This window comes from Panthera tigris, chromosome B3 (assembly GCF_018350195.1).
Source record: "Panthera tigris isolate Pti1 chromosome B3, P.tigris_Pti1_mat1.1, whole genome shotgun sequence".
NCBI lineage: Eukaryota > Metazoa > Chordata > Mammalia > Carnivora > Felidae > Panthera > Panthera tigris.
The window spans coordinates 36,438,951-36,462,795 of record NC_056665.1 but is presented as its reverse complement, the minus strand read 5'-3'; the positions used below and the strand labels follow the sequence as shown (position 1 = coordinate 36,462,795).

The following is a 23,845-nucleotide window of genomic DNA, read 5'->3' as shown; positions in this document are numbered from 1 at the left end:
CTCAATTCTGGTTTGTCGGATTCTGATGCCACAGAAAGTGGTGTCCTCATTTATCACTAACCTCTGTTCAGGTCATTGTATAGCTAGGTCATCTGGGAGGGTGTCTGCCCACTGATACCCTTGGAACATCATAGAATATGCCCTGGACCCAGAGAGTCAAGACCCGAGGCCTGAGTCCTGGCATGGAGTGTACTAGAAATATTCAAGCAAAGGGTGGGGGCTCTGGGGCATGATGGAAAACACGCCAGCCTTGGATTTGAGCGCTCACTTTCTCTCTCTCTCTCTCTCTCTCTCTCTCTCTCTCTCTCTCTCTCTCTCTTTCTCTCACTGGCTGAATAAATTTTGCTAAAGTACTCAACTGCTCGGAATCTATTTTCTCCTTATAAAATGTCGTGACCCACCAGAGGGTGACAGAGACCAAATGAAGTGGTGGGTGGGAGGTATTTGGAAAACACTAAAGAGCTGTGCAAATGTGAGGTGGGGGAGGATTGTCACCATGTTAATGGCATTCCCAGAGTGTGCCACTCTCTGACCTTATGCCCACAATCTGGACTCCATCTCACTGGGACCCTATCATTCCGAAACCTAAGGAGACACGAGCCCAGGCTGGCTGATGTCAGATGGAAGGGAGAGACAGGGACTCAGCAGTCCTGGGGAGACTGATCCAGCCCATGGAAGGCCCGAGGCCCTCGTTAGAAGAAGGCACAGGGCCTGGAACCACCCGGAGCCCTTGGCCACCCCAAGCCCATAAACCTGTCTCCTTTGTCTCAAGCACCATGAGTGCCGAGGAGGACGCCAAGTGGCTTCAGTGGGTGACACACCAGTTTGAGACCATTGCGGGAGAAGACCGGGAGATCAACCTGCAAGAATTCAAAACAGCCTTGAATGTGAAAGAGGCAAGTGTTCGCTCCAGAAGTAGGGCCCCGCGTTCATAAGGGAAGAGCCATCCAGCTCTCAGGGACACAGTACGTCACAAGGAGGGAAAGATCGCTCCCCGGGCGTCCTCGGGGCTCTAGGCCCCACCTCTAAGCAGGATTGGAGGACGTTTCTGTCTCTGCTACCGATGCCCGCCGTCCCTTTGGTAGCCATGGCCTCCTGAGGTCTTCAAAACAACATGTGAAGTTGGGTATCAGCAGCTTGCCAAATCTTAAGAAATATTTTTGGCCTCATATTTTCCACCAGCCTCACGGGCAGAGTTGATGCTATCGTGTACGTAAGCCTCCTTCCAAGAAATAATGTTTTTCAATGGTTTGTATCCGTGAGACTCCCACACTGTCCCCGTTCCTCTCCCATTTGATAGGGTCTCTGCCCATCCCTGGAACAGCCTGCATGCCGGGCAGACTGGGGAGACATCCACAGAGAGACAGGGGGAGTGAGCCGGCAAATGTCAACCTCTCCCCACCTGTTTTGTGGGCTGGCATCTGGTGGTGGCCTGTGTCCTTGATAGGGGCGGGCCAGGGACCATCTACATGTCCCCGTTTGGACCAGAGGGCCCCTCACTTGCTGCTAGCAGGGATGCTGCTAAGAGCTCTAAATGCCATGCCTCCTTCTATATAGGGAACATGGGGAAGGAAAAAAAAAGACCTGCCTGGCAGAACATTACACTCTCAACAGGAGGCTGCAAAATACCTTAAGATAAAGACCATTCAAGATGGTGGAGACTGATTAAGGTCTTACCCAGTGATCTAGGGAAGAAAGAGGAGAGCCAAGGCAGGGCTGACTGTCTACAGCCGACTTTGGCCCCCACTTGGCGCTTGTAAACTCCTCACGGTCCCCTTAGGTGAGACCTGAACCCTACGAACCCCTCCCCCCGCCCCGAGGGGAGCGTCTGCGCTTGGTATATCTGGGGCTCTGACCCAGCGTGTCTTAATTTCTGTGTTGAGTGTCTATCACCAGGCCCGGCAGGCAGGAGCTGTGCGGGACATGGCTGCCGAATGAATGAATGAATGAATGAATGAATGAATGAATAGAGTGAGTGAATTGGCGCTTAAGAACAAGCCTGAAGTGTAGGCTACCGGCAGCTTAAACAGTTAGTACAGGCGAGACACAGGTGTTCAAGCACCATCCTCCAAGACCGTCCTGGTTCACTCATCCCTCGTGTTCACCCCAAGGGGATGAGACAGGACCTGGGAGGAGCCTGCAGGGGACCTTCTGTCTGACCCTTTTTGCAGGTTGAGGGGTCTGAACTGCAAGGCTGATGGGGGCGATGGCAGGTAGGAGACAGTCCGTACAAATGACCAGGCTGCCGTGCCGGCAGAGGGCCTGAGGCCCAGACACAAGTCCATCCTCCCTGCAGGGATCTGAATAGTTCTTCCACCGGGAGTCCGAACTTGCTCTAGGCAGGCAGGATGGGCCATGGACACCGCCCCCTAGTGTGGCCAAGCAAACAGATCACACCCTGCGATCACACCCCACGCACCGGACGGAGTCCTGCCGGAATCCCACCACCCCAGGGCGCATGCGCGCGCGCACACCGCGCGACTTCAAAGCGCAGGCCCCGAGTCCACGCTGTGCCTCTTCCCGCCCTTCTCTGGCCACAGTCCTTCTTTGCCGAGAGATTCTTCGCCCTGTTTGACTCCGATGGAAGTGGCACCATCACGCTCCAGGAGCTGCTGGAGGCGCTGACCCTGCTCATCCACGGCAACCCCATGGACAAACTCAAATTCCTCTTCCAGGTGTACGACGTTGACGGTAAGGGCTCTTGGGGGCGGGGGTGGCCTCAGTGGGAGGGGACAAAAGGAACCGACCCATCTCAGCGTCTCTGGGGCAGAACAGGATTGTTTTCTCCAGGCCAGGCTGATGGCTGTCTCCCTCGGCGTGACCCCGACCCGTCTCTCTGTCTGATCTCTGCCTCCCTTTTGTGGAAGGTGGCGAGAAGGGGCCATTCTAGCCCAGGAGACAAATGCCTTTGATTCAACTCACCAGAATCCAGAACTTTCTTTTGTTCTTTTCTATGTTTGAAAAAAGAAATTGCTTCATTGCTTTTTCCATATTATAATAAGAACGTTAAGTCCACTGTGAACATTTTAGATGATACAGAATGGTTTTAAGAAGAAAGCAAAAATCACCCATAACATTTTTCTCTACTGCTTTCTAGTTGATCTCTGTCACACACTCACACTCACACACACACACACACACACACACACACACACATTTTTAAATTAAAAAATGGGATTATACTATGCATACTGCCTTTTCTTACTAAACAATATAAACATTTGTATTGCTTTGTAACATCATTTTTACTGTAGCAGAATATACATAACATTAAATTTACCACTTTCACCATTTTAAAAATGTTTTTATTTATTTTTGAGAGAGAGAGAGACAGAGTGCAAGGGGGGAGGGGCAGAGAGAGAGACACAGAATCCAAAGCAGGCTCCAGGCTCCCAGCTGTCAGCACAGAGCCCAAACGCGGGGCTCGAACCCACGATCTGTGAGATCATGACCTGAGCCCAAGTCTGACGCTTAACTGACTGAGCCACCCAGGAGCCCCCACTTTCACCATTTTTTAAATGTCAGGTCAACAGCATTAAGTGCATTCACCTTGTTGAACGATCATTACCGCCACCCATCTTCACACCTTTTTCATCATCCCAAACTCTATACCCATTAAACACTCACGAGCTTCTATTCCTCCCTCCCCAGCTCCTGGCAACCACTTTTATTTTCTGTCTGTAAGAATTTGACTATTCTAGGGTATTTCATATGAGTGGAATCATAGAATACTTGTCCTTCTGTGACTGGCTTATGTCACTAGGCATAATGTCTTCAAGGTTCACCCATGTTGTACTATGTGACGGGACTTAATTCTTTTTTAAGGCTGGACAATATTGCATTGTGTGGATAGACCCATGTTTTGTTTATACATCCATCAGCGGACCCTTGGGTTTCTTCCACCTCTCGACTATTGCGAATGATGCTCTTATGAATACGGGTGTAGGTCTTCAGAGACCCTGCTTTCCATCCTTTTGGGCACCGACCCAGAAGTAGAATTGCTGGATGAAATGGTAGTTCTATTTTTAGTCTTTTGAGGAACGCCGTAGTCTTCCACAGAGGTTGTAACGCATGACGTTCCCACCAGCCATGCACGAGGGCTCCAGTTTGTTCACATCTTGCCCACACTCGTTACTTTCTGTTGTTGTTGTTGTTGTTGTTGTTGTTGTTTTTCTAATTGTAGCCACCCTGGCTACTAAGTGGTAACTTAGTGTGGTTACAGCATTACTTCCTGTGGCCACATCATATTCCACTGTATGTATATATTGATCCTGGGTCCCATGCCGCAGAGTCTAGGAGTTAAGATCTCTGACTCGGAGGTCAGGCTGCCTGAGTTCAGAAATCAGCTCCATCACTTATTAATAATCATGGTGGGGGCGCCTGGGTGGCTCAGTCGGTTAAGCATTCGACCTCGGCTCAGGTCATGATCTCACGGTTCGTGGGTTCAGACGCCACAACAGGTTCTCTACTGTCGGCATGGAGCCTGCTTCAAGTCCTCTGTCCCCCTCTCTCTGCCCCTCCCCTGCTCGCGCTGATCTCTCTCTCTCAAACATAAATAAACATTAAAAAAATAATAATTATTATGGTGAGCCTTGGGCAAGATACTTAACTTCTGTGTGCTTCAGGGTTTTTTTTACCTATGACATGAGAATAATGGTTATAATAACAGTATATACTCATGAGGTTGATAGGATTAAATTAGTTAACTTGTGTAAACTCAGAACAGTGCCCAGCACAGGATACACCCTTTATAGGTGTCAGCCACTATGTGTTATTGTTTACTCAAACTCCATTACCAAAATGGACAATTTGTCTCCCCCTTCCCGCCACTTTTTTTTTTAAATATTTATTTATTTATTTTTGAGAGAGAGAGAGAGAGAGAGCACCAGCAGGGAAGGGGCAGAGAGAGAGGGGAAGAGAGAGAATCCCGAGCAGGCTCCATGCTGTCAGCGCAGAGACAGATGGGGGACTCAACCTTAAACTGTGAGATCATGACCTGAGCCAAAATCAAGCGTCAGATGCTCAACCGACTGAGCCGCCCCCATGAACATCCTGCTTTTAAATCTTTGGCAACTCTGAGGCGCCTGCTTGGGATTCTCTCTCTCTCTCTCTCTCTCTCTCTCTCTTTCTCTCTCTCTCTCTGCCCCTCCCCTGCTTGTCTTCTCTGTCTCTCTCGAAAATAAATAAATAAACTTGAAAAAAAAAATACACTTAAATCTTTGGCAACTCCGTGGCAGCAAACATCTCTGAAGGCCTGGAATCATCAGAGGAAGGGATACTGCAGTGAGAAAGAGGCACCCAGTGAGACTGGGATGGTTGGGGAGGCCAGACTGTGCGGGTCAAGGGTCAAGTGGCCAAGGGTTGGAGTCTCAGTACTCAGTACTCAGTACTGAGTACTCAGTACTCAGTTGGAGTCATTGAAGAGTGTTGAGCAGGGAAGTCGCTGGGCTGGATTTGCATCCTGAAAAGCTCAACCTAGGTGCGGGCCTGCTGCTGGGCAGGGCCCTCTGGCCTATGGGATTTCTCTAGCTCCCCACTGCACCTGACTCAATCTAGCCAGACCTCATTCCTGGAACCCATTCCCCAAATCGACCCCCTTCCCCTAGTACGTGGGCAGTTGGCCATACCCACTTCCTGAACATCTTCCTCAGACCCCACCCAGTCTCCATGGGACAGTCCTCACTGACTGCTTTCTGAGCATCAAGCTTTGCTCGCTCCTGAGGTTTACCGATGACCTCAGATGGAGAGGTCGGTTTGTGACGGGAGGAGTGGCACACTCACGTTCTCCTAGCAGGCAGTGGTGGGGAGGAAGGCAGGGCAGGGCAGGTGAAAGGAGATTTGCAGTTTTATGGCAGGAACTAGAGGGCATTCCCTTCCGGTGGCTTCTGCTTTCTCTGAGATCCAGCGAGGGACTGGATGGCCATGGAGGTGAGAAGTGGTCCTTGCAGACAGCAGGAGAGTGACCACACTAGAGAAGCAGGAGAGGGTTGCAGGGCAAGTTGAAGGCCTTGCTCTGGCTGGGGATAAAGCTTCCTGCCCTCTTGGGTGCTTTTCTTCGGGAGTGTCCTATTAGCTGTCCTGGTGCAGGAAGGGAGAGAGCAGGTGGCTAGACTCCCTCAGAGATGGGATATTTTTAGGTCATTGGAGTAGAAGGACAGCGGGACAAGGAAGAAGAATGTGTGTCTGAGAATAATTATGAAGGAGGACCCTAGATTTGAAATTAGCCAAGGAGAGAATAAAGTTGGATGGATGACGGGGTGTGAAGGGGACAGGGGAGGGACTGGAGCTCCAGATGTGGTTAGAAACCTGTTGCATGGTGGCTCTTGACTAGGAAAGCCGAGGACAGGAGTGTGACTGGAGAGGGGTACTTTAGACTCTGCCCTGGCATGTGATTTGAGACTTTGGCTTTGGGTCTTCCTGACGATCACAATACCAGTAAAGACTTTCCATTTATATGCAACTACTTTTTTCCAGATACTGCAGTAAGTGCTATATAATGATCTATCATCCTTGAACCAGTTCTGAAAGGGAGGAATTATGATCCCCATTTTATAGATGAGCAAAGTAAGTTTCACTACTCCGAAGGACTTACAGCCCACCAGCAGTTAGCAAGGGGCAGAAATCCAAAGCTACCTCAAGTGTGTCTACATCCCAACAGGCCAAGAACCCATTAATCACAGGCCCCGCTGCTCATGAAGAATGGAAATACACACAGAAAAAAATATGCCTGTAATTCTCATCGCGGCGGAAAGATTTGGCTTCTTTTTCCCATCACACTCTCAGTCACCCATATTCATGTAAAGTCATGTGGCTGGACTTGAGTGCCCAGCTGTGGCCTCTCAGGACAACATGGAAGAGGAAGGTCTGCTTCAAGTGAGAGAGCAACAGGGAACTTTCCCTCACCACCACCCCACGTACAATTTGCTTCCGGATAATTAATACTCTAAGCAGAGTAATCCTTACAAATTAAGCAAGCAAGTGCATCTTCTGTGCAGATGGTCTTGGAAGCTCAGTACTTAGGAGGCTGCAGATTCTCGAGAAAGACATGCACTGAGGCTAAGAGGAGTTTATTTGTCTGAACTGGGCAGTAGGGAGCCATAGAAGGTTGCTGAGAGGAGGGTGATAACTGTGTATTTTTTGATTGCCTGGTCTATACCCCGAAAGGGAGTTGGTTCGCAGAAAACTGGAGGTGGACGATTAGGGAACGTTCGCCACTCGATGCAATGGCTGTGTATGGGGAGGGGAGTCTGCGGGTACAGAGTGGGGTCCCGGGGAGGCCCCCACTCGTCTTCATCCCCACTTGGGACAGGCAGCGGCTCCATCGACGCGGATGAGCTGCGCACCGTGCTGCAATCGTGCATGCGCGAGAGCGCCATCTCGCTGCCAGACGAGAAGCTGGACCAGCTGACGCTGGCGCTCTTCGAGTCGGCCGACAAGGACAACAACGGCGCCATCACCTTCGACGAGCTCCGGAACGAGCTTCAGCGCTTCCCCGGGGTCATGGAAAACCTGACCATCAGGTGCGGCCCTGTCTCCAGCGTGGGCACTGCCCGCGTAGGGGTTACCCTTCAGGTGTGCAGAGAGGCCCGAGGCCCCGGGGATCCCTCAGCTCCGCCCCCAGCCCGGCCAGCCCGGCTCAATCCTGCTCCAGCCCCGCCCTAGGCCCACCCCAGCCCCGCCCCCGGCCCACCCCAGCCCCGCCCCCCACGCCCTACCCTACCTAGGCCCGCCCCATCAGTGGCCCGCTCCAGCCCCGCCCCGCCACGCCCTACCCTGCCTAGGCCCGCCCCACCGGTGGCCCGCTCCAGCCCCTCCCTAGCCCCGCCCAGGCCCGTCCCACCGGTGACCCCCCCCCCCCCTTCAGCCACGCCACGCCCTACCCTGCCTAGACCCGCTCCACCCGTAGCCCGCTCTGGCCCCGCCCAGTCCCGCCCAACCCCACTCCAGCCGCTCCCTAGCCCCGCTCCGGCCCCGCCCCGCCACGCCCGACCCCGCCCAGACCCGTCCTACCGGTGACGCGCTCCAGCCCCGCCCAGGCCCAGCCCCACCACGCCCTACCCCGCCCAGGCCCGTCCCACCGGTGACCAGCTCCAGCCCCGCCCAGCCCCGCTCCACCCCAATCCAGCCCAGCCTGCCTAGGCCCGCCCCACCCGTGGCCCTCTCCCGTCCTGCCCGTCCCCGCCCCCGCCCCGCCCCAGGCCGGTCCTTCCCAGCCCAGTCCCAGCCCCACCATGCTCCAGTCCCACCTCGCCGCACCCTGCCCGGCCCCACCACTCCGCACCCTGCCTAGTCCCAGCCCGCCCCACCCTCGCCCAATCCCGCCCAGCTGCATTCTGCCTAGCCCCTCCAAGTCCGGCCTTTGCCCTCTTTTTCATAGGGGACAAAGGTCTTGTACTGCGGGGCAGCTATGGTCTTGCCCCGTTTTCTACAGTGTCTTTTCAGAATCAACCTCACAGTATTAAGCACCTACTGTGGGCTGGGCATTTATACAAATATACCAGTGCATTTTATAGCAACGCCCCAAAGGAAGTTAGTTACCTCACCTGAAGTAACTTACCTGGGGTCACACAAATTAGCAAAGGCAGTCATTTATTCAGCTTGATGGAGCAGGCACCGTTAATTTATATGTAATTGATACCAATAAACAAATGCATAAACTAGGGAAGTACTAAATTGGTAAGGGCTGCGGAGGAAATAAAATAGACGTGGTGTAACAACACACCAAGTTTGACTCCGAGGTCTGAAAAGTGCCGGTTTTGTAATTCATTCTTTTCGTGTATTAACTTACTTGTGGGTTATTCACCACAACACGTCTCAGATTCTTCCATCCTTCTCGATTGCCTTCCCCCCCCCCCCACCCCCCCAATTGGCAAGTAAGGGAGGTATTGAAAATAGCCATGGTGGATGCGGCATCGGACAGATGGGAGTTCCATCTCGGCTTCACCTAACTGTGTGACTGTGAGCAAGTCGCTTGACCTCTCTGTTTCCTGGTGTCAAGGGAAGCCGGCCCACTTGCCACGAGGCTCCAGAGACTTGGTCGGTTACAAGGGTCGGGGGGTGGGGGGGGGGTCTCTAGGTTCCGACTTCGGTGGTGCCCGCCGCAGCCCGCCTGGCCGAGTCCCCCTGAGCCGAGCCCCTTTCCCACAGCGCCGCCCACTGGCTGACGCCCCCTGCCGCCCGGCCGCGCAGTCGCCGTCCTCGCCCTCTGACCTCCGCCTACTGGCACAACCACCGCAGCCACCTGCTCTGCCTGGCCGCCTACGCGGGCCTCCACGTGCTGCTCTTCACTCTGGCGGCCTGCGCGCACCGGGCCCTGGGCGCCAGCGTCATGGTGGCCAAGGGCTGCGGCCAGTGCCTCAACTTTGACTGCAGCTTCATCGTGGTAACACTCCGCCGTCCCAGGGCAGGGAAGCGGGCGGGAGGACTGATGATGTAGGTTCCTCATAGACCGACAGGTGGACACCTGGGGTGCCTCAGGGCAGGATGGCACCTCAGACGTCAGCTGGGGCAATACGCGGTGGACATGAGGCCCAGAGAGGGGCAGTGGCTTGTCCATAGTCACGCAGCACGTAAAGCACAGCTGGCGTTTTTATTTTATTTAAAAAAAAAATTTTTTTTTAAGTTTGTTCTCGAGAGGGAGAGAGAGAGAGCGTGAGCGGGGTAGGGGACAGAGAGAGATGGAGACGCAGAATCCGAAGCAGGCTCTAGGCTCTGAGCTGTCAGCCCAGAGACTGACACGCTAAGGGAGGGGGCGGGGGGCAAACTCACAAACCGGCTGAGCCACCCAGGTGCCCAACACAGCTGGCATTTTTGTGCACTTACTTACTCTGTACAGTCACCGGGCTAAGCACTTTCCGTTTGATGTTCACAACAGCCTTATGGTGGACCCTGGAGGAGGTGGGGCTGGCTCTTGTGCAGGGCTCCAAGCAGAGAGCCTGCTGTAAGAGCCCTTGAATGCCAGGCTAATGAGTCAGAATATGATACTCTGGGCCAGGGAGTGAGGTCTCCAAGTGGTTTCGATTCTGCTCCTACAATTAAAACAAAAATCCCTTCCAATAACCCAATTCATGCTCATTTACTTGTAATTATGTGCCTGCCCTATTATCATTAGCTATTAGACTTCCGGCACACTATGTGGCAAGAGTTATCCTTAATGATCAGGGACGTATAGCTTTAGTTCAAATACTCTTCTTGATAATATCAGCTTCTTATGTGGGTTTTTTTTTTTTTTTTTTAATGTTTATTTTGAGAGAGAGAGAGAGTGTGAGCAGGGGAGGGGCAGAAAGAGAGGAAGAGAGAGAATCCCCAGCAGGCTCCATGCTGCCAGTGCAGAGCCTGACTCGGCACTCGAACCCACCAACTGAACAGTTGAGCTCATGACCTGAGGTGAAATCAAGAGTCGGATGCTCAACCGACTGAGCCACCCAGGTGCCCCGTGGGTTTTATTTTTATCCTCAGAACTGGCTATGTGTGGGAGTTGGAGACCCATGACTTATCTTCTTGGTCACTTGCTCTTGCATTATTAACATTGCTTTCAATCAGCACTTTATCTGCAGGGAATCTTTTTAAGCTACTTGTCCTTTCTGTGAGAGGTACTTTAGCTTTGTTAGAATCAGACAATGTAATCTACAAGTCCACATATCTGGGCACACGTACATTGAAAGCAAATGAGCAAGGAGGGAGCCCTTGTCAAAAGCCCCTTGGAAAAGCCAGTCTTTCTCCTCCAGGACACCTTGAGAACTAGACATAACATGTGCCTGTCTGACGTAAAGACTAAATGAGGGCACCATGTCAACACAGATATCAAATATTACCAAAAAGCTTATGTACTCCTCCTGTGTTTAGATCAAAGTAATACCAGCAGTCATTCTGCAACATTTTCTGTTCCTGCCCCAACTCTGGAGACGCTGCTTTGGACACCCCAGCTGTGGACCTAGGGGGGCAGTGAAGGCTTGGGGACAGGGGAGATGGGGAAGCGGCCGGTGCAGGAAACACAGCTCAGAAAGAGGCTGGGAGGTGGCTGCCAGGGAAAAGAGAACGGGGCCGAGAGAGAGAGAGAGAGAGAGAGAGAGAGAGAGAGAGAGAGAGAGGAGAGAGAGGAGAGAGAGAGAGAGAGAGCGCGCGCGCCAGCCAGAGAGAGCCAGCTGAGGCTCTCCGCCACTTTGCCCGGCCAGGTGCTGATGCTCAGACGCTGCCTCACTTGGCTGCGGGCCACGTGGCTGGCTCAGGTCCTGCCGCTGGACCAGAACATCCAGTTCCACCAGCTCATGGGCTGGGTGGTGGTTGGGCTCTCCCTTGTGCACACCGTGGCCCACGTTGCGAACTTCGGTGAGTCGCCTGGGGGCCGGGAGCCCGGTGGGCCTCCCACAAACCACTCATTATCAGCCCTGTGTGCCCTGCATGCCCGGTGGGTGGAGAAGGGGTCTCTGCCTGGGTGGGTGCCTGATGGGGAAGGGAGGGGACCCCAAGGGAAAGGTGGAGAGGGAACAGCTTGTCTTGTGCTTGTCTCCAGCGCTCCAGGCTCAGTCCGGGGCCAGCCCCTTCCGGTTTTGGGAACTGCTGCTCACCACGAGGCCCGGCATTGGCTGGGTCCGTGGCTCCGCCTCCCCGACCGGAGTGGCGCTGCTGCTGTTGCTGCTGCTTATGTTTGCCTGCTCCAGCTCCTGCATCCGAAGGAGCGGCCGCTTTGAGGTGCCAGGCCCTTGCCCCTTTGCTCTCCCAGGCTGGCCTCCCAACTTCGTTTCATGCCGTGTCCCCTCTCACTTACTCCAGACCCCAGGAAGTGCCCAGGCTGCTCTGCATGTTACGTGCCCGCGACTTGGGTTCTTCCCCTGGGCTGCAGTTCATGTCTGCAAAGCGAAAAATGTTTTGCTCTGGAAGATTCTGCCTGTTGGCTGGCATGCCCCCTGCCCTAATGGGATTGAGCTAGGAAGGGGAAGGGACACAGGCTCACTCAGCTTCCCCATCTATAAAATGGCCCTATAATTCTCTACCTATGAATTTATGTTAGGAATTAAATGGGATACTATATGTGAAGCCGCTAAGTATACACCTGGCACGTCGATGCTCCAACGGAGGAGCGTTAGTTCTGCGCAGGAGGTCACAGATTTGGTTTGGAGCCCAAAACCAAACCACGTCAGGTAGACAGAGAGAGAGAGCACCAGCAGCAATCTTTTGAAGTCGGAATCCGCATCTTCGCTTGACCCACAAGGAATCCGATGCTCAGACAAGTAATTTCCTAGCCCACGCTCCCACAGCCAGTAGTAGAGCAGGCATTCCAGCTCGGTGCTCTGCTCTTTTCTTCTCCATGCTCAGGAAATGGCTGTCTTCACATCCCCCTGAGAAAGGGTCGATGTGATGGGAACCGTGATGCTCATGAGCCCTTTGGGGGCACTCTACTCTGCCCAGAACATCCCCAGGCAGAGGTTTCGGATGTTTGGTGTGAGCTCCAGGAACCCTTATACGATCCTTGGGCCAAGGGCCCAGAATAAATAAGCCCCAAAGCTTCCCAGCCCCAGCCCCTGTCCCCAGGAGAGCAGTGCATGACCAAGGCTCTGGGGGCTTCCCTGTTCCACCCCCAGGACTTGAGCTCTGGAAGCTTACTGCCCCCTCCCTCCTCACCCTCGCAGGTGTTCTATTGGACTCATCTGTCCTACCTCCCCATGTGGATCCTGCTCATTGTGCATGGGCCCAGCTTCTGGAAGTGGCTGCTGGTCCCTGGCATCTTGTTCTTCCTGGAGAAGGCCATCGGGCTAGCGGTGTCCCGCATGGCAGCCCTGTGCATCGTGGAAGTCAATCTCCTTCCCTCCAAGGTGTGAAGGGGGCCTGAGGTGCCTAGGGGCGTTGCGGATGGTAGGGCGCAGCAGCCGGGTACCCTGCTAGACCCGCAAGGAAGCAGGGAATAGCGTAGCTATGGCCCCTGCACAGCAGAGGAGACAAGCAAAGTGTGGGATCTGGTCTAGCCTTCAGGAGGGACATTTTAGGAAGCGGCATGACAGGTAGGCAGGATACCATGAAAGATCAGTCTTAAGAGCCTGCAAACTGTCAGGCCCTGTGCCAGGTCACAGAGACGGCTTGGGCACTGTCCTGCTTTGCCCTTTAGTTACAGTGCAGGGCTGTATGGGTGAGAGCAGAGTGTCAGGAGGTAGGAAACTATCTTTGAGAGGTCAGAGAAAGCTTCAGAATGCAGAAGGAGATGCCCCATTGGGGTTTTGAGAGATGAGCAGGAGTTTGTTGCGTAGACAAGATAAGGAAGGGTACTCCTGGGAGAAGGAACAGGCTGAGCAAAGGCACCGGGTTGTGGTGGGGGTGCTGTCCTTGGGGACCATGGGTAATTTAGCACAGCTACAGCCAAGGTGCCAGGGAGAGGGGTAGGCAGGGCCTGGTGGAACGCCTGATCAGGGGGAGGGGGGTGGGGGTAGTAAGCCAGTTTATTTTCCAGCTAGATTTCTGCAGTGGCTCTGTGGAAGACAGTCCAGTGAGGACCATTTGGGGGCTGTTGCACAATATGCAGACGAGAGCTCATGAGGGCCTTGACCCTAAACAGGGGCAGTGGCTGTGGGATGAGAAAGGGGTGGCATATCACAGAAAGACTCAAGAGGTAACTGGCTGCATTTGGGGGTGGGGAGAGGAAGGAGCCTAGGACATCTCCTGGGTGTCTGAGTGACCGGGCCATTTATGGAGAAAGGGAAGGCAGTTCTGGGTGGCTCAGCTCTGGACAGCCTCCACCGTGATTAGCTGCGGATCCTGTGGTTTCCTAGCTGGTGGCCTTGAGCAAACTCCTTAACCATTCTGAGCCTTCGCGTCTCATCTGTAAAGCGGAGAAAGAATGGCATCCGTCTCAGAGAACTGCCGTGAGGACCAGAGATGACACTTTTAAGTGCCTCGCACGGCTCTGGCACGCTGTGGGTGCCCAATAAACAGAAGCTGTTGTCCAGGGGGATATTGTTCTCCTGGGGGAGATGCCCATTAGTGGTTGGATGCCAGCCAAATACTACAGCAGTTGCAAGAAACGGGCTACAGCAGTCAGGGGGCTTCACCGAGAAAGGCCACTGCCAGCAGTGTTCACCCCATAAGAAGTGGGATCAAACCAGGATCAAACCCTACTGTCCCTTTCTCTGATCATCACCTACCGCCTGGCTGGCAGAGGTGCCGCAGGCCAAGCCCCACTCACAGGCCGGAGGGTCTCACGTCCAGGGCTGGCCTGGTGTGTGACGGAGGAGGATGACCTAGCCTCTGCCCTCTCGCCCGGAGGCCCCTGGGCCTGCTCGGATGACCCCAATCTTCCTCTCTTCCCAGGTCACCCATCTGCTCATCAAGCGGCCCCCTCTGTTCCACTATAGGCCGGGCGACTACCTGTATCTGAACGTCCCCACCATTGCGCGTTACGAGTGGCACCCGTTCACCATCAGCAGCGCGCCGGAGCAGAAAGGTACGCCAGCCCCACTGCTCGCTCGGCAGGCATTTACCGAGTTCTGCCTGGTGCCAAGCATGGGCTGGGAACTGGGAACCCAGACGTGAGCAAGGCCAGGGCCACAAAGTCGACCTCCAAAAGCTCCAGGAAGCTTACTAGACAGAGAAGGAGATGAGGGAGGAGACAGAGCAAAAGACGTAAGGAACAGCATGGAAAGCTGGGAACATAGGACAATTTAATGTAGTCGGCGCTACATCGGGGGTGGGGCGGGGAGGGAAGAAGGGAAGGACAGGGCGGGGAGGCAGGAGAGAGGGTCAGAGAAGAGGTGAAAGGCAGACAAGGTGGCTGGCAAAGCTGGCTAGAGCCTGGGTGGGGCCGAGGGGGACTCTGGCCGAGGGGGACTCTGAATGAGGACGGTTGGTGCCAGCACTTGGGAGCCCGCAGGGGTCTGAGGCAGAGGAGGAGTGAACAGAGGAGCCAGGGAGTTCTCAAGGGCGCTGTGGCGGGAAGCCAGGCTTCCCCCATCTCTGTGGAGCCCCGAGGCAGCAGAATCCCTCCAATCCTTCTTCCCCATCCCTGGACCACTCCCATCTCTCTCTGGGTCACCAGCACACCCGTGGAACTGCTCAGCTGACCCTCCCTTCACCCAGTGGACCTCTGGCCTCCACCCATGTACGTGCCGTCCTTCTGGTCCTGGACTGTTGTTGAGCCGGCACCCAGACCTGTGCCCTCTTCCTAGGCCAGAGATCGGCCTTTCCACCTTAAGTGGTAATTCTGGCAGCGAATGCCTTGCCTGACCCTTGCTCGGCTTCATGAGGGATGAAGGGTCCTGGTTGCCTGTTTCCTCTGACCCATCCCTATTAAAAACTTTAGTTCCATTTAGGATGCCTCCCAGCGCCGGCCCAACAGGACCCGTGGCCCAGCCCCCACAGTTCAGACCCAAGGCAAGGGTTCCTCATGTGAGGCTACGTACCACCTGCCCCGGAGTCACCTGAGTGGTGGCTTGGACGTACAACGGGGCAAAGGTGGGGGCGGAGGCAGGAGGGGGAAGGTTCTTTTCTTCCTATTTTTCTTTCCTGTTCTGTTTCTCCAAAAGAGATCTGCTCTCAGAAAATTCAAACCGTATAGGAATATGCACAGAAGAAAATTAAAATCCCTCAAACAATGCCATCCAGAGAAAGCCCTTGTCAGTCTTCTGGTGAACAGTCTTCCAGATCTGTCTTTATATACCCACGTGGTTCTATAGATGTGGAGATGGTTTTGCCTACACGGGGTCACATTCTTCACACTGTTTTGCAGCCCGCCTTTTCTCTGTGAGCAGTATGTCATAAAAGTCTTTGCATGTCAGTTCTTTAAAAAAAAAAAAAAAAAAAACTTTCCAAGGGGCGCCTGGGTGGGCCAGTCGGTTGAGTGTCCGGTTTCAGCTCAGGTCATGATCTCACGGTTCGTGAGTTCAAGCCCTGCCTCGGGCTCTGGGCTGACAGCTCTGAGCCTGGAGCCTGCTTCGGATTCTGTGTCTCCCTCTCTCTCTACCTCTCCCTGGCTTGTGCTGTGTTTCTCTCTCTCTCAAAAATGAATAAACGTTAAAAAAATTTTCTAATAAATAAATAACCATTTTTAAAAATACAAAAAAAATAAATAAGAACTTCCCTTTGCATGGCTGCATAGTATTCCAGTATAGTGATACCAGTTTTGATTAAAATGACCACATACACTAGATGGATGTGCCATTGACTTGGCCGATTCTCGAATGGGGTTTCTTCAGGGCGTTTGCTTGGAACCTGCCTGTCTCTCAGGCCCTGAGCCTCCTGTGGTGGGCTGAGTGAGTCCGTATGAGGGCTGGTACATACTCCGAGTTGGTTTACAGAGCTGGCTCACAGAAATCAGGAGTGGACTCAGGTCGGCAGTAGTAACTGATTGCATTCTCCTAGCGTTTAGGGAGGCCCCCCCCCCAACATGCACTCACTGTGTGGGGCGCCTCAGAGTGTGTTGTGTAAACAAGGCACAGCCCAGCCCCCCTGGCACTTGTAGGGTCAAGGGAGAGGAAGCCTTGGAGAATTAACTGAACCTTAGCATCTTCTTCGATTGTGAATGCCCACAGCCAGCCACTGAAGCATTAACAATACCTGTGAGTCTTTCAAAATAAAAATCACAAGATTCTTTGAGATCGCATTGTCATGGTTGCCGGCACCTCGGGGTGTCCTTTATGCTCATCAACGACTTCAGGTTTCAGTGGCCACGCAATTCTGGCGGGACCTCATAGTTTCCTGTGTTGGCAAAGAAGCAGACGTATTCTTCAATCACACATTGGGGGGGGGGGTACTTGTTTTTTGTTTTTTTGGTTTTTTTTGCAAACAAATACGTGCTGTTTCATTTGTGATTTCCATGTGTGTGACTTTGTGTATTTGAAAAACCCTGCTCTGAGAAGGAGTCTCTCTGTTGTATTCACAGGACTGCCAAGAGAGTCCATGGTTTAAAATGTTTTTTAAGTTTATTTCTTTATTTTGAGAGAGACAGAGAAAGTGCAAGCAAGAGAGAGAGGGAGAGAGAGAGAGAATCCCAAGCAGTCTCTGCAGGGTCAGCACAGAGCCCGATGTGGGGCTCAAACTCATGAACAGTGAGATCATGACCTGAGCTGAAATCAAATCGGACGCTTAACCCACTGAGCCACCCAGGCGCCCCCATGGTTTAAAGAAATTGTTTAAGGGGTAAGAATGCCTGAGCAGGAGATCTCTCGGGGTGGGGGGCTCCTTGTTCAAATGTTGTGGATTCTCTCTGGTACCCTTCAGCAGAGGGGTGGCCACCCACACCACCTTTCTGCCGGTCACCCCTCAGCAGAGAAGCTACATCCCAGGTACTAGGCACAATGAAAGCCATTGTTCATGCCACAGACTGAACACCTACTGTGTGCAGAGCCGTTGACAAGCACCTGGTTGAATGTGGGAGGGAGTGGTCGCCACCTTGGTGAGACCCTGACCTGATCAAGGAGGCAGGAGCTTCTAGCGTGCTCAGGGCCACTCTGACCCTGGTCTTGGCAAAGCAGACGGCTTAAGTTGACTTCATGGAGGAAGACTACAATATCTGCACCAGAGAGATGAGATTTCCAAGTCCCAGGGCTGGGACTGCTAGTTTGGGCCCGCGGAAGGACATTCAGTCTGGAGCTTGAGCAGTAGACGCCCAGCCCCAGTCCCTCAGGTGAGACGGGCCTGCTCCCTGCTGGAGGCCGGCGCTGACCCCCTCTCCCCCTGCCCTGTCTCTTGCTCAGACACCATCTGGCTACACGTCCGGTCCCAAGGGCAGTGGACAAACAGGCTGTATGAGTCCTTCAAGACACCAGACCCTGTGGACTCCAAACGGCTGTCAAGGAGTTTGAGGATGAGAAGGAGCCAGAGGAAGCCCCAGGTAGGTTGCTTCAGGGGAGGAAGGGTCCACTGTGGAGTCAAACCCAGTGGGGACCGAGTTGCTGATGTTCTCAATGGTGAACATCAATCATTGAGCAACGGCTGTATACACTGGCTGGACGGCAGCACAGGGGGCGAGGCAACTGTGGACAGTGTGATCCAACAGCCCACCCGCCCCAGGACCTCCCGAGTCCCAAGTCCTCCGTTAGAAGCCAGGTGGACAATGGAAAGAGAGGGGAGATTGAGATCGGAAAACCCCGCCTCCACGTCCCTGCTCCAGCACCTTGTGACTGTACGGCCTTGTATGTCCCTTCGCTTACTCGAGCTTTAGCTTAGTCATCAATGGACTAACTGCAGGTGGTTCCCATCCTTGGCCTCCCTTTCTCACGTGATGCTTTTTAAGGGCCAATGATGGAATGAATGCAGGGAAAGCCCTGAGCTAAGGGGACCGCACGGTCCACGTGGACCATTCACCATCAGCGTCAGCAGCATCAGCGGCAGCGCTGTTATCTTTTGAGCCCTGATGAACCCACGAAGCTGACAAGTTGCCAGTGTCTGGAACGAATACTGACTCGGGGAGGTTTTGGAGGAGGGCAGCGAGACGACAGTGAGAACGGACAAAGGAGGCTAAGGTGCCCGAACCCACACCTAGTAGGCTGTACGGCTCAGCTGGGAGACATGTTAATATGGGGAAGCCCCTGCTGAAGGTCAAAGGAAAAGCAGCCCCGGGCCTGGCTCAGCCCTGTCGTGCCCCTGTGGAATTTAAACTCTAAGGGGAGAAAAACCAGGTGGAATCCTGCCAGGCCAGATCACGAACCCCTCTAGAAAGATGCCCAGAGCAAAGCTTTGGGAGATGAAAGGGTCAGTAGAAACAAGCAGAACGTTCTCTGTTCTTAATCAGGGGAAACTTCCTGAAGGAGGAAGCTGGCTTTGAACACCAGGAGAGTCACGCACACCAGGAATCTGTGGGTAGATACGTTAAAGACTGTGTTTCTTTAGGACCTTAAGGTACCACCGCCATAGAATAGATTGGCATAATCTTTCTGGCAGGCAGTCTGGCCACATGCGTCAACATTTTAAATATGTGTACCCACAGGCCCAGCCATTCCATTTGTAGGGATTTGTCCTAAAAAGCTAATTGGGTAGCTGCACAGGAAGTACATTAATCACCTTGTTCCTTCATTCATTTAGCAAATATTTATTGAGCACAGCACCTACTGTTTTCCAAGCACTATTCTAGATGCTGGAGATAAATCCGTAAGCAACAGTGATGCAGTGCCTGCTTCCCTTCCAGAGGGAGAGGTAGACAATAAACAAACAAAATACAGACATAATGTGTCAGGTGATAATACGTGCCATGAAGAAAAATAAATCAGGGTAAAGGGATAGAGATGGGAAAGATGTTATCTTCTATATGGTGGTTGTTAATTAACACTAATGAGAAAATGGGGATGATCAAAATTGTCCAACACTAGGGATGTAGCTAAATAAATTACTGATCACCCTTATCATGGAATAGTAAGTTCCTTAAAAAAGATTATGTAAATGTATATGCATTAGCATGGAAAGCTAGTCAAGATGTAGTGAGTGGAAAAGGCAGGTTACAAAGCAATATGTTTCATTTATGTAAAAGAGAGAGAGAGAGTAAAAGTCTGGAAGGACATAGAAAAAAGTGTTTAGAGAAGTGATTCCACTTTATTCAGGGTACTTTTTCACCTTAATCTTTATAGTTCTGTAGCATGTGACTCTTTAAAAACTAACATGTATTGATTTCATGATTTAAATTTTTTTAAATATTTATTTTGAGAGAGAGAGAGAAAGAGCTTGAGCAGGGGAGGGGCAGAGAGAGAGGGCAAGAGAATCCCAAGCAGGCTCCACACTGTCAGCACAGAGCCTGATGTGGGGCTCGAACTCACGAACCCACGAGATCATGACCTGAGCCGAAATCAAGAGCTGGATGCTCAACCACCTGAGCCACCCAGGCACCCTAGTTTCATGATTTAAATAATAAAGCCATTTCCACTTCGAACCCAAACAGAGTTTTCAGTGCCAGCCCGTCCGGTCCGGAGCCGCGGTGCAGGGAGCTATGGCCTCCAGCAAGGATGTCACCGTGGAGCTGACATCCTACAGGCCCAGGGGGACTCCACAGCATGGGGACCCAGGCCCGGTGCCCACAGGGACAGAGGAATCGGCTCAGGCACAGCGGAGAACCACGTCTGAGTGGGGTCTGGTAAGGCTCAGGAAGCTGGGGCTGGAGGCGGGAGAGCCGGCCTTTGTGTCCCCAGGGGTGGTGGATCCATGGGACTCAGGAGAGAGAAGTCCTTAAGGGCAGCCACATGCATGAAGCTGTGCATATTATGTGGTGCTCCTGCAGCCAGGCATGTACACACTGCCTTCCTAACTTCTGCCATGTTCGCTCCTCACTGGGAATATTTCCTACCTGGTCTCTCTCCTCACACCCCAACATGACTTTAAACTTACTTGTATTAAAAACAAATTTTTTTTTGTAATGTTTATTTAGTTTTGAGGGAGAGAGAGACTGAGTGTGATCAGGGGAGGGGCAGAGAGAGGGAGACACAGAATCGGAAGCAGGCTCCAGGCTCTGAGCTATCAGCACAGAGCCCGACGCGGGGCTCGCACCCACAAGTGGCGAGATCATGACCTGAGCTGAAGTAGGACGCTTAACTGACTGAGCCACGCACGTGTCCCTATAAACTTACTTGCGTTTAAAAGGACGCTGTAGGGGCGCCTGGGTGGCTCAGTCGGTTAAGCGGCCGGCTTCAGCTCAGGTCATGATCTTGCGGTCCGTGAGTTCGAGCCCCGCGTCGGGCTCTGTGCTGACAGCTCGGAGCCTGGAGCCTGCTTCCGATTCTGTGTCTCCCTCTCTCTGACCCTCCCCCGTTCATGCTCTGTCCTCTCTCTGTCTCAAAAATAAATAAACGTTAAAAAAAAAATTTTTTTTTAAATAAATAAATAAAAGGACGCTGTAGATTGCTATCTTGAATGGTAAACTAGTTTCGTGTGCCGTAATCAGAAGGTAACTCTCAAAGTAAAATCAAGGAGCGGCTGGGTGGCTCAGTCGGTTGAGCGTCCGACTTCATCTCAGGTATGATCTCACAGTTCGTGGGTTTGAGCCCCACATCGGGCTCTGCTGGAAGCCTGGAGCCTGCTTCGGATTCTGTGTCTCCCTCTCTCTGCCCCTTCCCCACTCACACTCTGTGTCTCTCTCAAAAAAACAAAAACATATTAAGGAAAAAAAAATTTAGGAAAAAAAAAAGTAAAATCAATAAAAGCCAATCTTAATCAATTCTGGCCAGATGTTCCTGCCTGCTGACGCTCTGAGCCTGAAGCCACAGTCTGCTGCTCCTTCTCCTTCTCTCTCTCTCTCTCTCTCTCTCTCTCTCTCTCTCTCATGCTCTTTCTCTTTCTTGCTTTAGTACCAGAAAAAGAAAGAGGTGGGCTTGGTAAGCGTAGCACATTAAAGATTACTAACCGCGATGTGGGCTTTCTCCTTGCAATTGGAAGGTTTAAAGACCACGGAAAGGAGAGTCGCTCTCGTCCAGGGTACCTCCTACACAAGTAGTTCAAGTCTGACACCGTGGGGGACACAGCATTCAGTGGCCCCCGGACAAAGAAGCAGCAGGCTGTAGTGTGACGGGCACTGGACGGTCAGCAGGAGACCCAGGCTCTCCCCTGAGCTTGTTCCCACTCTTAGACTGGGCTCCTTTTCTGTCAAGTGAGGGATTGCTCTGGGTAATTGTGAAGGTCACTCCTAACGCTGCCCTCCAGCACCAGACAGGGAACTATCACAGGCCCCTATAGCCTGTTTTGGGGTGGGGGGGGTGGGGGTTCTGCTTCCTTCACCTTGTGGGAGGAAGTGCGCTGACCTCCCAAATTCGGTCTCTCATGCGCTCAGGCCTGGAGGAATCAGGCAGAGCAGACAGAAGAGGCCTCCTCCTTGCCCTCAGTGGCTCCCATCAGCAAGCCCAGGACAGGGTCCCAAGGGCAGAGTGGAGCCATGAGCCAGGCCAGCCACTGGCTTTTCTGCCTGGCGAAGCCGGGCAGAACTTCAAGAAGGAGCAGCTACTTTAGATGAGCTGGACTCTGGAAGATGCATAGGAATTTGCCAGCTGGGGAAGAGGAAAGGGTGTTGTTCTCAGCTGAGGGAAAAGAATGGTCAAGGCCAGGGGGTGTGTTTGGGGACGTGAAAGGTATAGTAGTGGCTGGAGATAGGGGGAGGGAGGGGGTGTTCTCCAGTCACCCCCTGGAGCTGATTTGTATTGGATCACAAGAGCCAACTGTTAGATTTTCAGGAGCTTTGAGAGCCGGTTCTTAGACACAGTCATTATGGTGGCCGCCGTGATGGCAGTGTTTCTACCAGAAATCTCCAGACGGAGTCAGGAGCGTGTTGTTGTTTTCTTTTCCTGAAGAGCCGGTTTACCGGCACACTCCATGCTCCCTGCCATGCTTGGGACAGAAAAAGCAATTCCCCTTTTGTGAAGGTGCTCAGACTGGCAGAGGCCAGGATACCTCTGAGGATTGCCTGACCCCTCCACTCCCAGAGACCCACAACTCTCTGCTCATCGCAGGTCTCCGAGATGTCCTCTGAGAACCATCTGTTTTGCAACATCAAGGTAGGAGGCTCCAGCAGGTGGACATGACCGAGAATCCCTGCCGCAACCAGAGAATATGAAGCCTCTGCCTGCAGGGAGGGCTTGCCGTGGCCCTGGGTACCCCAGTCCCTCAAGTCCCCAGGGCCTGACTTCCCGGTATCCAGAGAAGGGGATCGAACCCGTCCCCTTGCAGGTGCACACGGGGATGCTGGCTGGGTCCCACTCTCACCAGTTCTGCCTTCTAATATTCCAGGGCTCTCCCAGATTTGGGCTCCAGGCACTGCAGTGGGAGCCACTTAGATCTGGGCTCCAGCCCAGGAGGTGACTGCCTGCATATAAGAGGGAGATGCTGAAGCCTTGGGGTTCAGCTCTCCCCCATGCCTCCAGCCCTCCCCTCGAATGCCCTCCTGTTTGTTCACAGTGCTATATCGACGGCCCTTACGGAACCCCCACCCGCAGGATCTTTGCCTCTGAGCATGCGGTGCTCATCGGAGCAGGCATCGGCATCACCCCCTTCGCTTCCATCCTGCAGAGCATCATGTACAGGTGGGCGGGTGGGCTGCATCCCGGGACAGAGTCCAGAGACACTCTCCTCTCTCCTCTCTTCCCTCCCCCTTGCTCTTCCCTCCTCTCCTTTCACCCTTTTTTCTCTTTCCTCCCCTGCTCCCCCTCCCTCTCTCTTTTGGCTCTCATCCCTCCGCTTCCTCACAGGGTGGGCCCTGCCACCCCACCCTTTTCCCCTGCCCCCTGCACTGTTCTTTGGGGTCCTGAGAAGTCTTATACTCACCCCAAATTCAAAATCCCTCATCACCTCCCCCCAGGCACCAGAAGAGGAAGCACATCTGCCCCAGCTGCCAGCACTCCTGGATGGACAACGTCCAGGATGAGGACATGAAGCTCCACAAGGTGAGCGCCACCTCCTCCAGGCAGGCCTCTGGGCCCTGTCTCCCGGAAACCTCCCTGAACCACAGTGGGCTCTCTGCTGCAGATGAGGGGAAGGGACAGATGGCTCTCTCCCCTGCTTGGATCCACTGGGCCCTGTGGTGCCTCCTGAGCGTCCAGGCCTTCCCCTGTCACTTCTGAGAGGCATTGCGGGCCCTGAAGATGGAATCCCACTAAAGACCTGGGAGCCCAAAAGTCAAGCACCTGGGATCCAGTTATAACCATGATGTGTTTACCATTGTCTGGTGGTGGTTTTAAAAATGAAAATGTTTGCCTTTTGAAAATTCGTTATTTTCTATAGACCACTGAAAAGAGTTTCTAAAAAATAATTAACTAATGTTCTGTTGGCTTCTTCCTAAGCTTCCTATTTCAGAACCCTGCTTGCTATAAACAAATAGATCATTACAGAAAACCCCGAGCCGGCAGTCAGGAACCTGGGTCCTGATCCCACGCTGCCCTGTGACCTGGGCAAGGTT

General features: G+C 53.1%; 1 protein-coding gene across 2 annotated transcripts in view; it reads left to right on the top strand.

Annotated features, from left to right (window-relative positions):
• The window catches only part of NOX5 (NADPH oxidase 5), a 35,323-nt gene that overhangs the window by 5,147 nt on the left and 6,331 nt on the right, over nt 1-23,845 (top strand). Inside the window, exons 2-14 of one of the 2 annotated variants that reach the window (XM_042988515.1) lie at nt 773-896; nt 2,541-2,691; nt 7,310-7,520; nt 9,148-9,382; nt 11,175-11,328; nt 11,513-11,691; nt 12,630-12,812; nt 14,299-14,431; nt 17,679-17,815; nt 19,853-20,044; nt 22,404-22,448; nt 22,849-22,973; nt 23,249-23,333. In XM_042988515.1, the coding sequence (XP_042844449.1) occupies nt 773-896; nt 2,541-2,691; nt 7,310-7,520; nt 9,148-9,382; nt 11,175-11,328; nt 11,513-11,691; nt 12,630-12,812; nt 14,299-14,431; nt 17,679-17,815; nt 19,853-20,044; nt 22,404-22,448; nt 22,849-22,973; nt 23,249-23,333 (1,954 nt within the window). The other variant, XM_042988516.1, reaches the window with a different exon arrangement.